This window comes from Stomoxys calcitrans, chromosome 2 (assembly GCF_963082655.1).
Source record: "Stomoxys calcitrans chromosome 2, idStoCalc2.1, whole genome shotgun sequence".
NCBI classification, from domain to species: Eukaryota; Metazoa; Arthropoda; class Insecta; order Diptera; family Muscidae; genus Stomoxys; species Stomoxys calcitrans.
This window is the reverse complement of record NC_081553.1, coordinates 788,482-805,026: the sequence shown is the minus strand read 5'-3', so window position 1 is coordinate 805,026 and position 16,545 is coordinate 788,482. Positions and strand designations below refer to the sequence as shown.

Here is a 16,545-nt window from a genome sequence, read left to right as displayed (position 1 = left end):
GCTCGGATAACCAGTGCGGTCGTGGGTTCGATTCCCACCAACGACTGGTCTATCGCTATTGCGGTATCGCAATTTTGTTACACAAGTGATTTTCAATCCCATGGCAGCAGGTTGTACGCACCGGATTGATCCTATGGAATCCTTCATCGGCAAGGGCTGCTGCCTCAGTAAACATGTTCGTCCTTTTTTTCCTTCTCCGAACGCTTCTGGACCGTGCCGGGATTGAAAAGAACCCAGGACCCTGGTTCTGTTTCATTTGCCAGAATCATCGGTCGGTAATGTATAACCGGTGCATGGAGTAGGTATATTTCCGACCTTGCTCTAGCCTTACATCACTACGGGAGTATAATCACACTGAATATATTGCAAGGTGTTGTGCGAACTTAGACAGCATTGGCTCACAAGCGTCGTCCTCGTCGCCTTCTGCGTCCTCGTCGTCGGACTATGTATCCCCCCGACGGCTCCTATGCTGCAATATACGAAACAGCAGCATCCCAGCCCCAATATTGCCAGACCAGTGCAATTGAATTGCAACGGTCTCCGAGGAAAGATCGACGAGATTGTGGATTTTATGAGTCGGAAAAACATATTGGTTGCAGCGATCCAGGGGACTAAGCTGAACAAAACCACGGCACAGTTGTCACGGATACAATGTGCGACGGTGGGCAATTGGCCTTCGTAATACACCATTTCATGCATAGACCCATATGGTCTGCGCCTGGCGCTATGGCCCCTACATGGTGTGCATGATGCTATTCCCATGCACACCATCAGGTCCGGTATTGCCGAGATAGAGCTATACAACGTGTACATACCGCTGGTTGATGGCTGTGTCTCAATTAACGTTCATTCTTTTAAGCCAGACATAAGTGGGCTACTATCTGGTCATAAACGTCTGGTTCTAGGAGACTTTAATGCGCATCATATTTCATGGCATTCTCCCCTAGGCAACGACCAGCGCGGCATAGCTTTGCCAGAGCAGATTGAAGGCTTCACGTTTTGCCCCACTAGGATTACGAGGAAGTTTAGCAGCTCGCCCGACATTTAAATTGCATCCCCTGATTTCCTGAGTGACGTATTCTGGAAAGCCGTAATTTTTTTTGGGATCAGATCATTTCCCCATAATCTCCTCTGAGCGCCGAACGTTTATCAATCATAAGAAGTCGATTGGGCTGGCTTCAGAGAGTAGAGAGAGTTTAACCTCTACCTATCCTTGATTCCACCCCAGACGGCATGGCGATCGTTTCATATGCGATAGGTTGAACGTCTACCTCAACGAACTTGCCTCATATTTCGCTGCAAGGTATATGCCACCAAATCTTCAGCCACATTGTTCACTACAAATACTCGTGAGGTGAATACCGAGCTAATGTGATGGTCGATGGAGAAATGATTCCGACCATCAAATAACCAAAATACTTGGAGTCACATTTGACAGCTCTTACTCACTCTCCCCACATGCCACAGCAATTTGCGATAAAGTCAAGAGTAGAAACATGATCCTCAAGTCACTTACCGGCAGCACTTGGGGTGTTGACAGTTGGAGTGACTTGCACCTGAAGAAATTGATCTCCCCCGGCAAACCAGAGTAGTTCTGGCTCAATTACGTTCCGGCAGATGCAGCCGCCTCAATTCCAAGAGAGCAAGGATTGATGCAGGCGTGCAAGATGTATTCGCCTATTTTTCGCCGACTTTTTTATATGGAGTTCGACAGCATTCAGCTCGAAAAGCTGAACAGAATACTCTGCTTAAGCTAGCGAATCCGCTCTAGGGTCGGAGACGTAAATTTTGATGTGTGGCAAACCGAATTAAAAAAAAATACAATACATTGTGGAATAAGGAAAGAAATGTTTAAAATCGTCCACAGTGCAGCTGTGCCGCGCTCTCTCTCCTCTTTCTGTTGACTTATACGTTAGCATTTCATTGTCTACTTGTGGCATGTATCTTTGGTTGCATACCTTTGATTTTGTTAGATGGTTGTCGATGATTGCGTTTCATATTCAGTTGCTTAGTAACCAAGTCGCGATAAAGACGTTCTATGTGTTCGGTATTTGTTGTGGATGATAGTCGGCTTAAACTCGTTAACATGATCTACGTATGGATCCTAATTTTAAACGTTGTTTTCAACACTGAAGCGCGCCTTCACCGGAGAAATTTCTATACATTGTACAAATGGACTCACGGCATTGACATGACTTTTCCAACCGAAACTGAACGGGAAATAGCAATAAATGCAGGATATTACGATTTGACTCGAATTCAATTACCAGTGGACGTTGATATTCATTATGGAGGTGCAAAAATAAATTTAAGTAACAATTTGGTTCCACTAGAAACAGATATTTAGATGTCAGTTGTTACGGAACCAAGAATACCCATTTGTATATACACCCTGAAAAACATTTTTTCTCTTTTTTTTATTCAAAGGGGTTTAATGCCCGTCTTAGGTTACAGTCGAAATCACGTTTGCAAACGACTTTCATAAGCGTAGGAATATTTAGAGATGGGGATGGCACCACAGGATGGAGAGTACATTAATCTACATCCAGAGAAATTTGTTAGTAAAACCGGCAAAAAATTTTGGTCAAAACAGATATTTAGATGCAAATAGTTACGTAACCAAGAATACTAATTTGTACTCAATTTTAGATGTAATAATCGAACGTTTTAAATAATTAATGCATTTTTAAGCTACAGTCAACTGTTTAAGCCATTTTCAGCAGACTTTTTGTTGTTTCAGCAAACATTTTTGAACTTTTATTTTATTATTCATATGGGTTTATTCCTCCTCTTAAGTGACAGTCGAAATCACGTTTGTAAACGACTTTCATTAGCGTTGAAATATTTCTAGGAAAAAATTTTATTGTTATACCCACCACCATAGGATGGGCAGTATACGTCTACATCCAGAGAAATTTGTTAGAAAAACGGCAACAAATTTTGCTAAAACAACAGAAAATCTACAGGAAATTGGACAGCAATAATTTAGAAACAGATATTTAGATGCCAGTAAGTATAGAACCAAGAATATTCATTTGTATCTACACGCAGAATAATAAATTTGCTGACATCAGCAAACATTGTCTACTGAAACCAAATTAAAATTTTTGAAGAAAACTATTTCAAGTGTTTGATTTTCTTAACGTTAATTAGACCATTGCTATGTATTTCTATACATTTTTTGGCAATTTTATGCAAATATTTTTTACCCCAGAACACAAATATTGTTTTAGTATTATAACAGAAGAAAATATTATTTGAAATTGCACACAAATTATCAAATTGAAGAAAGTAAAAACAAAATGCATGTCTCAATTGAATCACCAGATGTAATAATCAAACGTTTTAAATAATGCATGCATTTTTAAGCCACTTGAATTGCAATATCCGTGGTAAGTACGGTCCAAATCGGTCTATAGTGCAGTCCTTGGTCATAGTCTTAGAAGCCACCATTAATGGCAAATGCCGTACCATGAAGTGTCAAAGTGGTTTTTGAAATAAACTTTGTTTTACAACTTATCATTTTTAAATGTGTTTTATATTTGTATTTTCTTCATCATAACACTGTGTGGCATATCGGAACAAATAGAACTTATTAAGAACTAAAAAAAATCCCAGCTATGTTATAAAGTCTTTGAAATTTTGATTTACTGCAAAATCAAAACAAAAATAAAAAAAAATTGTACTCAGCTGTTCGCATGACCTCACCTTCTAAGTATATCCTGGTGTGAACCTTTCTGTTCACCAGAGGTAACGCATCTACAAATAATATTAGACTATCATGCTTCCTGAAGTCGGGGATAATGCCTCGAGGTAATATTTAAAAATTTAAGTCCAAATTTAAGATTGCTCCGATGTGTGTTTCGTGTTCGTGTATATATCAGAAATTTCCACTTCAATTGGAATGATTCTTTGGCTGATAATTAATATATTTATGTCTATTCTTGAAACTTCATCTATCGAATAGGGTACTTTCTGGGCAATGTTATAAAGGATGATTTTTTAGCTATTATCTTTTTGGCAACACTAGTTAAACATCTGAAGGTAGTTTCGTGTTTTGTTTCACTGTCAAACATCTTCAGTTTTGTCTATACTAATTTCACCATGAATCGTCTTACAAACGAACAACGATTCTTCCATTGAGCGACGAAGATCAGTTTTGGCTCAATGGGTACGTAAATAAGCAGAATTGTCGATTTTGGAGTGAAGATCACCCAGAAGTATTGCAGGAGCTACCAATGCATCCAGAAACAATCACAGTTGGGTGCGGTTTATGGGATGGTGGCATCCATTTTTTTGGCCAAAATGCAAGAGGTTGACTTGCATGACAAGTGGTTTCAACAAGACGGTACCACATGCCACACAGCACGCGTATAAATGGATTTCTTGGGAGGCGAGATCGGTGAACATGTTATTTCACGTTCGGGACAGGTCAATTGGCCGCCTAGATCGTGCAATTTACCGCCTTTAAACAATTTTTTGTAAGGCTATGTTAAAGCTCATTTCTATACTGATAAGCCCGCTTCAATTGCCGCATTGGAAGACAATATTGAAGCATTTATTCATGAGATAGCGGCCGAAATGTTGGAAAGAGTATGTCAACATTGGACTTGGCGGATGGACCATTTGAGGCGCAGTCACGGTCAACATTAGCATGAAATAATCTTCAAACATTAAATTATGTGGACCGTGCTATCCATTCAAATAAAGATTTCATAAATTTTTTTTTTGGTTTCCTTTTTTTTCTTCTTTTTGAAAAACTTTCCTTTAGTCTTAAATGTTCTTCTAATCTAATGTTCTCTAGGCTGCTAACAATATTTCCTAATGTCTTCTAATCGTCTCAGGTCTTATGTATGCTTTTTCCTTCAGCAGTTTTTTCTTTCAACATTTGTAATTATTTTAAATTTTGTACATTGGAAACATAATTGCGGTTATCATTAGTATGAAAAACAGTTATACGTAAAAAGGGAGAATGGAGTGACCAAGTTCTCCATAAACAATTAGCTTCAACCGCAGAATCAAAAAGACCAGAATTCTTTGAATTAGGTTATAGACTTCTTAAAGTTCTAAGGTCTCTATAGATTTTTATGTTTCTAACTGAACTGCATATATAAATTTAATACCTTTTGTTTGTTTTAGAAAATTATGACTACAGGACATTTTTAACTATACCTCGGCTGAATTTTGGTGTACCCTATTCATTGGCCACAATAGCCGAAAATGATCGAAAAATAGAACTTAACCCAAAAGTAAAAGCATTTCCCACTTACGAATGGCATCAAAGCCACGGAACCAACTGCACAGGGATAACATCAGCTTTGAGGACTTATGTAAGTATTTTATTAAAACTAATGTCTGTATTCACAAAACTTAATTCAGCTTTAAAGTAGGTTTATTTGAGAGATTTCCTTCATAGAGCTGTTAAATATTCCTACTTTAAAGCTTCATTAAGTTTTGTGAATACCGGTTTAAGCCTAAAGTAAATACACGAAGATATAACATATGTCAGCTATATGTAGTTACACAGGATTCACTAATAAAAGGTTAGGTTACTTGCAAAAACATAATTTGAATAGGCCCCATGAACATTATAAAGGATGTCAAATCTGCCGATTGAAAATGTTATCAAATAAGAGAAAACGTAAACAATGCATGAATGTAAAAAGAGTCCAAGTTGACATCCTCAATGCGAAGTAGTGCCAAAAATTAAACAAATTTCTATGTAAGCTGATCGGTTTGCTTAACTTTATTCTGTGAATCCTGGTAGTTACATAAGTATTTTGTTTTGTTTAAAACCGCACTCAAGGAAATGTGTTGTTAAAACAGCAAACTTGTTTGCTGCAACAGAAGGAAGTCTGTTGAAAGTGGGACAGCTTTCAGATGATAAAAATTTAAAACTACTCTAAAAATGTCAAAAATACTAAAAAAAACTTGTATTTATATGCTTCTTCTTCGAGAACTATAGATATGAATGTATATACATAGATGATATTTTGTTCTATTTTCTGGTAATATGATAATTTTTAACGATTTCGAAAAACAGCAGAGAAACGTCTTCTAAAATCATGCTATTAAACGAAAAATTTACTACTGATAAGATCGAAAATGTATATTAACATAAAGGAAATGCTTTAATTATTGTCTAAAGTTCATAAATTCGAAATGGTTCCCTTCATTAGTCAAAAAGTTGTAATTTAAAATTCTATTCTATATTTCTCTGGGAGTGTAATTTCTTTCTTTCTTCATCTCGGTATCGTGATAACTTAAAAAAAAACTAAAAAAATTTTAATGATAACATAATATTTTTATTAGAATTTTATAAAAAGTTTAAAAAAAGCGAACTTAGTACAAGCTCCAAGATCGGTACTAAACCCATGTTTTCACGATTACTTTTATTGAACACTACAAAAATCTAAATTGATATGTACGTTTCATATTACAGATTGATGAATGCCGCCGATTATGGGTGCTTGATTCTGGACAAATAAATTCCCTTCAATGGTGTCCTCCACAGCTGTTAGCTTTCGATCTAACAACAGATGGAATAGTTCTCCGATATGTCTTACCCTCAAACAACTATAAAGCCGGAATATCCGTATACACTGATATGATTGCAGACGTTGCAACAAAAGGAAACTGCAATGACACCCGCGTGTATATGTCCGATGCCTGGGGTCACGGTTTAATTGTATACGACATGTTGAAGCATAAATCGTGGCGCATCGAACATGACCTCATGAAGCCAGACAGATCGTTGATCAATAATGCCCACGATGGCATATTCACTGTCAGCCTCAGTCCAAAACATATCAAATCAGAAGGTAAGCCTTACAAACACACCGTCGCCCAAAAATGACAAACTTTCATGAATTGGAAATTACACTCAAGAAAAATTAAACTTCAACACTAGTTAAAATGAACTAAATTTGGGAAATATTGAACTTCCTATATCGCTTAGGAGTTATATGCTCGCTACAAGTTCAATAATTCCATAACAGCTACGAAATTGTTTTTATAGAGCATTAGTTCACTTTAAACTTTCCACGAGAAAATATGAACTAACCAGCATTTAAACTGAGAGTTGAAGAAATTATTGAAAAAATCGATATTTCCGAACTCTTCGAAGCATTGGCGGACACATAATCCATTACATAACCCATTTAGTTCCGTCTGTCTCCAACCCCAACGCTTTCAATTGCTCAGCTGTTTTGAAGAAGACAAATTTTGTATGAAACATTGCAATTATATATTTAATGAAACTTTACCTTTTGTCGCAGCTAAGAGTTGAACCAAGAACCTTCCGTTTTTAAAGCGGGTACTTTACGCATTCATCCACAGAATATTTTTCAACTCTTTTCTATTAAGATGGCCATGCTTTTTTGTTTAGGTTTGACATATTCTATTTATAGACACAATGTTATCAGCAGTGGAAGTAAGCATAACCTAAAATAATATTTAGCCAAAAAATGTGTAGAAGCTATTGTGGCACAGAGCATGTCATTCTGCTTCTCAAAAGTGTTCGAATCTCGTACCAGGAAATGATTTTTAATTATTTCATATATTAGAATTAGGTTCCACATTATTCCGCGCGTTCTTGGAATAATGTGGAACCTAACATGTTCTTGTCTTATGACATGTTCTTGTCTTATGACATGTCAAATTTTGCAATTGTAAAAGTTGAACACATAGTGTGAAACGAAAGAAAATTTCACATGAAAATCACTTTTCAAAATAGCACTGTTATTTTTTCTATTAGAGCGTTTTTTGTTGTCAGTTGAATGAAAGCCACTCTAAGTTAAATTGTTTTCACAACTTTATGAATTAAACAGGTTTCTCACAACTTTAATAATTTGTAGCCATAAAAAATTAGCTTTTGCTCATATTCTACAGAGACAAAATCTTGATCAGACCAGGGGCTCTATTCTGTTTTTATAAAAAACACAAAAAGACATTTTGTCATCATGAATTCATATGAAAACCAAAATGAAAATGTTTTTTATGTTTTCATAGAAAGAGAATTGAGCTCCTGGATCACCTGAAAATTATTTTTCTTAAATTAAATTTTTCCTATGTAAATATAAAATTTGAATGACATTTTTTAAAGGCAAAATTTCCAGAAATCTTACTCCTAAGAATATTAAGAAAAATGTTTGTTGAATATTTTTGGATATAAAAAATTTCCAAATTTCGATAAGCCAATTTTCCCCTAAACATGGCCTCATGTCACACGAAAAATTATTTTTAACTAGTTTTAGTCGTTTTATTAACGCCAATCCAAATTTTATTAGGATACCTTTTCCTAGCTCGAGCTAGAATTTTTCTAAGACAGCTCAATTCTTGGGTATTTTTTTACTCATTCGTATTTAATGGGTTAATGACATGTTCTTAAAGACCGAATCACCCAGATTAATTTACATTTTAAAATAATAATTTCAAATGAAAACATTTCGTTTTTTCCTTGGAATTTCATAATTCACAATACAATATTTTGTCAATAGCAAGAAGCGTTGATTCTAGTAAAAATTTATTAGTTTTGTAGTCTTTGATCGTAGTGTTGGACACAGTGAAATATTTTTAAAAAATTTTTTAAATTTACTATTGAATTATTGTTTTTTTTTTTTTTTCAAAACATTTTTTTACAATGAAAACATGTTAATACCCGCCTTAAGTAAGGAAATGTGTTAAAATAATATAAGTCGGCAGACTTTTATCTATGAGAGCAAGTTTTATACTACACTTACGGTTGTGCCTAGGTCATTTGACATAAATTTTTTTTATTTCATCTAACTAGTAAAAATTAGTGGACAAAGAAAGAAAAATTTACAACTGCAATAACGTGCTAATCTCATAGTATTTCTGATTTCTAGTTCTAACACCTTTTCCTATTTTATCTCCATTAAATTAGGACATTATGAAAATTATAGCCATATTTAGCAATAGTTGGATGCAATTTTTACCGGATATCTTTTCCATCAAAAACGGATTTCGATCAATTTTAATAGAGTTCGGAAGAGAAATTAGCGGCATCATTTAAGCAGAACGTAGATGGCTTGTGGTAAAAATTGGTCAAAATTTTTTTTCAATTTGTTTGCGTAAAATTGTACGGAAATAAAAGTCATTTAATATACAATGACCGACAAAACAATAACCCGTTGAAATTATAAAACTAGTTTGAGAGCGAATTAAAATGAGTGCAAAAGAACAAATTTCATCAAAGCAGTTAAACTGATTCGCCAAAACTATCACTATAAAACCATGAAATTCGCATAGACAACCACATTTTGAAGGCTTTGAAAGATTAGGAATATCCTATAAATAGTTTTTTGGCAAACAGACCAGTTCTGATTTTAACCAAATGTCGGCGCCGATGGGCCGGTTTCTGCCTGGCCACGTCCCTGTGGCAGCTATATCTATATAATCTGATCTGGATCACATTCTGGTCGGATGACGGGAGGCTTAATACAAGTCACTGTCTCAAATTGCCGCGAAAGCGGATAATAAATGCGTATTTTACGGGTTGTCGGAAGGTTTAAAAAACTCATTATCTGTCTGATTTCGATCGAAATCTGGTCTATCTGACTGATTTCGATCGAATTCTGAGCAAACAGCCAATCAAACATTCCTGCAGAATCATCAGTATTTTTAAATAGACTTCGTGATTATTTCCATTTATTGCGACCAGTTCCAGCCTCGCATCACAACGAGAGTAAAATGTTCATATTTAAGAATCCTATACTCATGTTTTTCTATGCACAGATGTTGTTGGAGAACCTCTTGAAGCACCTTATACTGGACTATTCGATATAGTTCAAATATTTTCAGATCGAATCATCATGATTAGGGGCAATAATGTTAACATCCGTCGACCGTCTGAAACAGGCTTTCGTCATCAATAATTCTGAACAAGCAGTAAAAGAACATCAAGAATCGCATCCAATTTCGAGATCTGAGGCTATTCCATCACCGTTTCAAAACGTAACATGGTCTTCAGTTCGAGATTCACCAGCGATTGATAATGAACTACCACAACTATCTTTAAGCAAACAACCATGTCCATCTCGCAAAAGTGGGTCGTTCCAAGCACTTCCTGACTTTGTCTCCCGAGAAGGGGTGGATCTAGCAACTCCAAACCTGCCGACCTCAGCTGCCAGACGAAAGCAATTGATAGTTGCTCGTGAGTTGTTCAGCCTTCAGCTGTAGACTTTCATAAAAGTTAATCGAATTAATTGTCGCACAATTTTACATTAAATAAAGATAGATTTAAATAGTTGTTAAGCTCAACTTAAGTCTTTTATTGGCAACAACAACTAGAGATACGTCAAGCATTTCTTATGGTAACGAAAATTTCGCCAGTGGTGCATACTGCGCTTTAATCTAAAACATCAAACTTTTGGCTTTCAATTTTCCATTGTCTAAAATTATCGATCATTAAGCTCATCTCGAAAAAGAAATTAACACACCATTATAAAAAATTATTTCCGCCCTAACGCGCAAATAAAATTAAAAATCAATCTTTTTAGTTTAAGAATCATTTTGTTTGCAACTATGAATTGTGATGGATTTGATACATTAAGCAATATTGTCAAAGTACAAGCTAAAGTATTTTATGTTCGGCCGGATTGAATCTTAAATAAGTCTCTACAGGCACCATTATGGTTTTTCAAAATAGGGAGAACTGCTTAAATAGAGGATATCATGTTATGGACCGATATGGCCATATTAGTCCTGATTGTATAACAAAGTACTACGTGCAAAATTTTTAACCAATTAGATAGCAATTGGGCTCTCTAAGATGACAGATCGGGAGAATTGTTGCAGTTTATGGTAGGTTCCTACCAAAATTGTAAATTAGTAAATTACTGAGAGGTTAGGTTCGAGCGGCAGTTTTTTTTTTTCTCTAAGCAGACTCGCTTAGACTATTTCAGTCTATTGCGTTTCCATATACATATTCATTAAGAATATAAGCAGAATTTCAATTTTAATCAAACTCGAGATTGAAGTTTAAATCAAAATAATCTGGTACATTTATTATAAATCCTATATGAGCCCAAAATGTTACATCAGGGACAAGTCTATATTCAATCTGAACCATAATCGGTAGGACGTCAAGGAATCAAAAACTGTCAGACGAGGTACGAGTATCAAGGGATATAATCCAAATTTCATAACTTTTGGGTAGGAAATGTGTCTTTTATGCGTTCAATGCTTTAAATGAAAAATGTATACCTTATGCCTCATAGCAACTATATCGAAATATGTTCCGATTCATTGTTCAATTGTGTATACCAAATATTGGTCTTTTTAGTAGCTATATCTAAAAATAAACCGATCTGAACCATATACGACACGGATGTCGAAAAGCCTAACACGAGTCACTGTGTCAAATTTCAGTGAAATCGGATTATAAACACGCCTTTATGTGGCCAAGACTTTAAATCGAGATATCGGTCTATATGGCAGCTATATCAAAATCTGGACCGATTTTGCCCAAGTTTCAGAATAATGTCGAAGAGCTTAACACAACTCACAGTCCCAAATTATTACTTAATTTAGTACATTGTGGTTTTGTTTTTTCAAAAGGCACTAACAATTACGCGTACACCGAATTGCGTCTGTCAGAATACCAAATGGTGATGTTACAAAAAGATTTTTCGCTTTGCATATCATCATCCATGGCGAAGCATGGTCTTATTTGTACAACAACCACAAATCATATAATGCATCCTGCCACCTTGTTATCAACTTGATCGACGTTTTTCCAACACACAAAGAAATTTGTGTGCGTGTGTGTATACGTGATCGTACATGAGCAGAGAATATGCGAGAAAGAACATAACAACAAAGAGAATGCAAACAAAAATCTGACATCTTAATACCGTCAAACCTGGCCGGCAGTTAGCAGCTGATCGCGTGAGATCACCTTTATTAATCCACCTTGTTCATCATCATACAATGGCAAGGCCCAATAAAAGCAGTTATTGTTAATGTAGTGTAATTATCAAAGCAATTAATAAATTTGTTAAAAATAATCAATAAACTTGGTATTGATCATATTTAAGTCAATATTTTTTCTGTGTACCGTTATTGTTGTTCTTAAAAATTTCTCTCTTTTTCCAAAGCACTCCTCAAAACTTCATTTCGTGTATAAAATGTTCTTATACTCCTTGCACACAGTATAACGTTTTTTATTCAATGCTCCCCTCTTTTCAGAACGCTTTTTATATTTCCATGCCCTGAATAGTTTTAATGAGATACGAATACCTATCAACATAGTCAATAATGAGTCAATGTGGTACTATCCCAAGGAAAACCTACCAACGGACAAATATTTTACTATATTGGGTTCTCGCGGTACACAATGCGAGTCGGAGACAATGGATGAATTTGGCAATCTCTATTGCACTTTAATAGGTTCAAACGCTTTGATTGGATGGAAGGAAGGAATATCATATTCGGCTGACAGCATAAAAGTGTTGGCCTACGGTCCCGACCAATGGCACTTTGTGACTGGTTTGAAACTGACAACGAATCGCCACAGAGATCAAGAATTATGGGCACTAAGCACAGAGCCAAAGGTAAATCATATGATTTATAAATACAATAAATACACATTACCATACACCATGGGATAAACGTTGCACTTGCATCGTAATTACATCTGTTACTACTTGAAATAACATACATATTTATCTGAGGCCATATAAAAATAGTTTTTACCGCTGTCCTTACAAATGCCTTTAATTTTTTTATTTATAGTTGTTTGTTGGATATCGTAAGAAGAGCAATCCCATTATGTACCAAATTATTGGGTGTCGAACTAAAAATTTACTTCGCAACGAGCAATGTTCAGTCGGGACGACTGACATAAATATTGTAGCATCACCTTAAAATTTCATATTTTCTAAATTAAAAAAAAAAATATTTGTAAATAAAGTCTAAATAATTCAGAAAGAATTTTAATTACCTTACTATTGTAATAAAAATATCATATAATGTTCTCGTTAAATGTACAGGTTAAGGCTGGTACTACGTTTTTTTTTTTTTTGAAAACTTTAAATCGTTCATTCGATTGTTTGACAAGGAAACCACATTTAATTTTTTTGGGTTTGTTTGGCAAAAATGTTTCCATTTACATATAAAAATTAATATGGCACCAACCAATTTATCAGCTACTTACGTACATGTTTACACACAAATGCGAGTGTGTGGACCATACTCAAATTTATAATTTGATAATAATAAATTAATAAATAATGAAACACAAAACTATTTAAAAAGAAACGAATACAGCTTTTATTTGTAAAAATAATAATATTTTATATTTTCGTTGGTATAAGTTAAATTAGCACATCTTTCCAAAAGCCTTTGCCAGCATCTTCCACTTGTATAACAATGTTTTTTTAATATCAAGACCAATAGCTCAACACTTTCTTTCACTAGCGTAAATTAAATTTCCCCTAGATGAAAAAACAAGTTAAAGCGAGACGAACACTTTTCATCAATATTTTCCGCCCATTTTTTTATATGGAATTTCACCGCGAAAACGGAATATAGTACCAACCTTTATGTGAGCACATACATATGTATATATTTTTCATTCTGATACATCGAATACAACTAATAGCCATTAGAACCACGAGCAACCATGGCTTTTGCAGCAAATGAATATCCAAAGCAGCAGATAACTATCCTTTTAGGTAAGTTCTTTTAAATTATTTTAATTATATTATATTTTCTTCAACTAATTGGTATTATACAAATGTTATAAAGCAATTAAACTTTGTATTTTTAGCTTTACTGAAACTTAAAATATAATAATCATTTTTCAAAATTGACTTTTTGGGTTATGTAAACATTGTACAGGTAAAACCACCGATCGCTCGATTTGACTTCTTGAGTCCCTGGGAGCCGTAATGTTTGACCTATTTGGCTGAAATTTTGCATGTAGTGTTCTGTTATGATTTCCAACAACTGTCAGTCTAGAACCTGATCTAGCTCCCATAAAAACCGATCTCTCGATTTTACTTCTTGATAAACCATAAACCAATTTCCCGATTTGACTTATAGCCGCAATTTTTGCCCGATTTAGCTGAAATTTTGGGTCCGGTATTCTGTTACGACTTTCAGCAACTGTGCCAAATACAGTCCACATTAGTCTATAACCTGAAATAGCTCCCATGTAAACCGATCTCTCGATCATCTTTCTTTGGTTCCTAGAAGTTTTAATTTTTGCTGGTGCCGAATTACCGCATTAGTGAACGAGTAAAATCGTTCGAAATCTCTCTATTGTGAATTTTTGAAATGTAAGAACGCAAATGTTTAAATCGGCCATAATTTTTAGCAAAATCAATGTAACAATGGGTATACAAATGATATTAAATTCGAAATGAATGTTCATTCGATAGGAAAGCACACTCGATCACGTATGCGCAACCATAGAAAAGTTTATACTAAACGTGCTCATTTCAGTACCATACAAAAGTCTGGTATGTAAAATATAAGTATGCCCTTCAACTAAATTTATTTTGTATAAATTTTTATCAGAATCCATGGTGATGGGTTTTCAAAATTCGGCCCGGCCGAACATAACACGATTTTACTTGTTTTAGTTAATAATACTTTTTAACCACAGTTTTTTTCCTCAATATAAAAGCTTTGAAGTATCCATGGGAACTAAATATTTTTACACTGATAGAAAAACGATGGTACTTTGCCTTACTGGTACTATTTTGTTCGCGTCATTGGCAAAGATTTGTAATATCATTTGGTATCAATTCAATACCAGACAAAAGAGGCTATTAAAAATTGACGGCGGGCGTCACAGTTGTATTCTTGCCATCGCGCCAGAAGTGTTGTTGAGCTTTGTACTTAAAATATTGACGCCATTCTAAAATATTTGTTAAACAAATAAATAAAATGTTTTATTGCAAATTGAACGTGTAAAAAATTTTCAATTACTCGAAATCGGGAAACATGGAAATAAAACAAGTTCTAAGGACATTCTACATAAAAAAAAAATTATAGTCTCTTGTATGGAAAACGATGCTGGAAATGGAAATCATTGGATATAAAATCAATTGCGATAGGAAAGCACACTCGATCACGTATGCGCAACCATAGAAAAGTTTATACTAAACGTGCTCATTTCAGTACCATACAAAAGTCTGGTACATATGTAAAGTATAAGTATGCCCTTCAACTAAATTTATTTTGTATAAATTTTTATCAGAATCCATGGTGATGGGTTTTCAAAATTCGGCCCGGCCGAACATAACACGATTTTACTTGTTTTAGTTAATAATACTTTTTAACCACAGTTTTTTTCCTCAATATAAAAGCTTTGAAGTATCCATGGGAACTAAATATTTTTACACTGATAGAAAAACGATGGTACTTTGCCTTACTGGTACTATTTTGTTCGCGTCATTGGCAAAGATTTGTAATATCATTTGGTATCAATTCAATACCAGACAAAAGAGGCTATTAAAAATTGACGGCGTCACAGTTGTATTCTTGCCATCGCGCCAGAAGTGTTGTTGAGCTTTGTACTTAAAATATTGACACCATTCTAAAATATTTGTTAAACAAATAAATAAAATGTTTTATTGCAAATTGAACGTGTAAAAAATTTTCAATTACTCGAAAGCGGGAAACATGGAAATAAAACAAGTTCTAAGGACATTCTACATAAAAAAAATTTATAGTCTCTTGTATGGAAAACGATGCTGGAAATGGAAATCATTGGATATAAAATCAATTGCTTAATACAAAGAATTGAGGTTGGTCACGGTGTAACATTACTTTTTGTAATTATTAACATAAATAATCGAAATAAAATTAGATTAAAATTATTTTCATTGTTTTTGTTTTTTTTTTTGTTCATTAGGGGGTGGAATAATCAATAACGGTTTGGTACTAAAACGAATAACAGATTGATACCAAAACCAATACCAGTTCGGTAATAGGGAAATGAGCACGTTTGTTATCAACATTTCTCTGGGTATACTCCCTAATACAAATAAAAACTATTTCACACAAAGCGCGTATTCAATCATAAGATTGGTACTATATTCGTTTTTCACAATTGAAAACATAAATTTCACTGCCACTTTTTTGAAACACTAAAATAAAAATCTCATTGAACATACTATTTTTAAGAAAATTTTTTCTTAAGTAATGAGGGAATGTTCTACTGCCTGCAATCAGCAAGTTTTTTGCTTCAAAATCTATTGTTTAAAAAAAAGTAATCACGAAAGAATGTTGCGAAGAAGTACCAGCCAATAGACTAAAACTTTTCCTTTGGTGGTGGTGGAAATCGACTTGACCTTTCAACAACATATTCTTTGGTTTTGAATTATTTGCTTTTTACCATTTCCTTTGCTTTGCCTGTTAAGCAAGATTGTATACGTATTAAATTATCTGCGTGGGTGTAACCGGCTACTGATGTGCTATTTTGAAATGAGCTTATAAAGAGCGGCCATTTCTCTGGATCTCCATTAAAATGGGGTAGATCTCGTGGAATTGATTGACGAGCTGCTAGCTGCG

General features: G+C 34.5%; 1 protein-coding gene across 1 annotated transcript; it reads left to right on the top strand.

The window, feature by feature from the left end:
- Positions 1-2,086: 2,086 nt before the first annotated feature.
- Positions 2,087-12,959, top strand: LOC106083810 (protein yellow). Its single transcript, XM_013247064.2, has 5 exons — positions 2,087-2,294; positions 5,140-5,330; positions 6,443-6,821; positions 12,211-12,575; positions 12,757-12,959. The coding sequence occupies exons 1-5, from the start codon at positions 2,087-2,089 to the stop codon at positions 12,886-12,888; spliced, it is 1,275 nt and encodes a 424-aa protein (XP_013102518.2). The 3' UTR covers positions 12,889-12,959.
- The last annotated feature ends 3,586 nt before the right edge of the window (positions 12,960-16,545 follow it).

Bases quoted from the DNA above. Each gene is read 5' to 3' on its own strand.
- LOC106083810 (XM_013247064.2), top strand. From the start codon at position 2,087: ATGATCTACGTATGGATCCTAATTTTAAACGTTGTTTTCAACACTGAA. The intron at 5,331-6,442 runs GTAAGTATTTTA...TTCATATTACAG, and splicing joins CATCAGCTTTGAGGACTTAT to ATTGATGAATGCCGCCGATT. The intron at 6,822-12,210 runs GTAAGCCTTACA...CCCTCTTTTCAG, and splicing joins AAAACATATCAAATCAGAAG to AACGCTTTTTATATTTCCAT.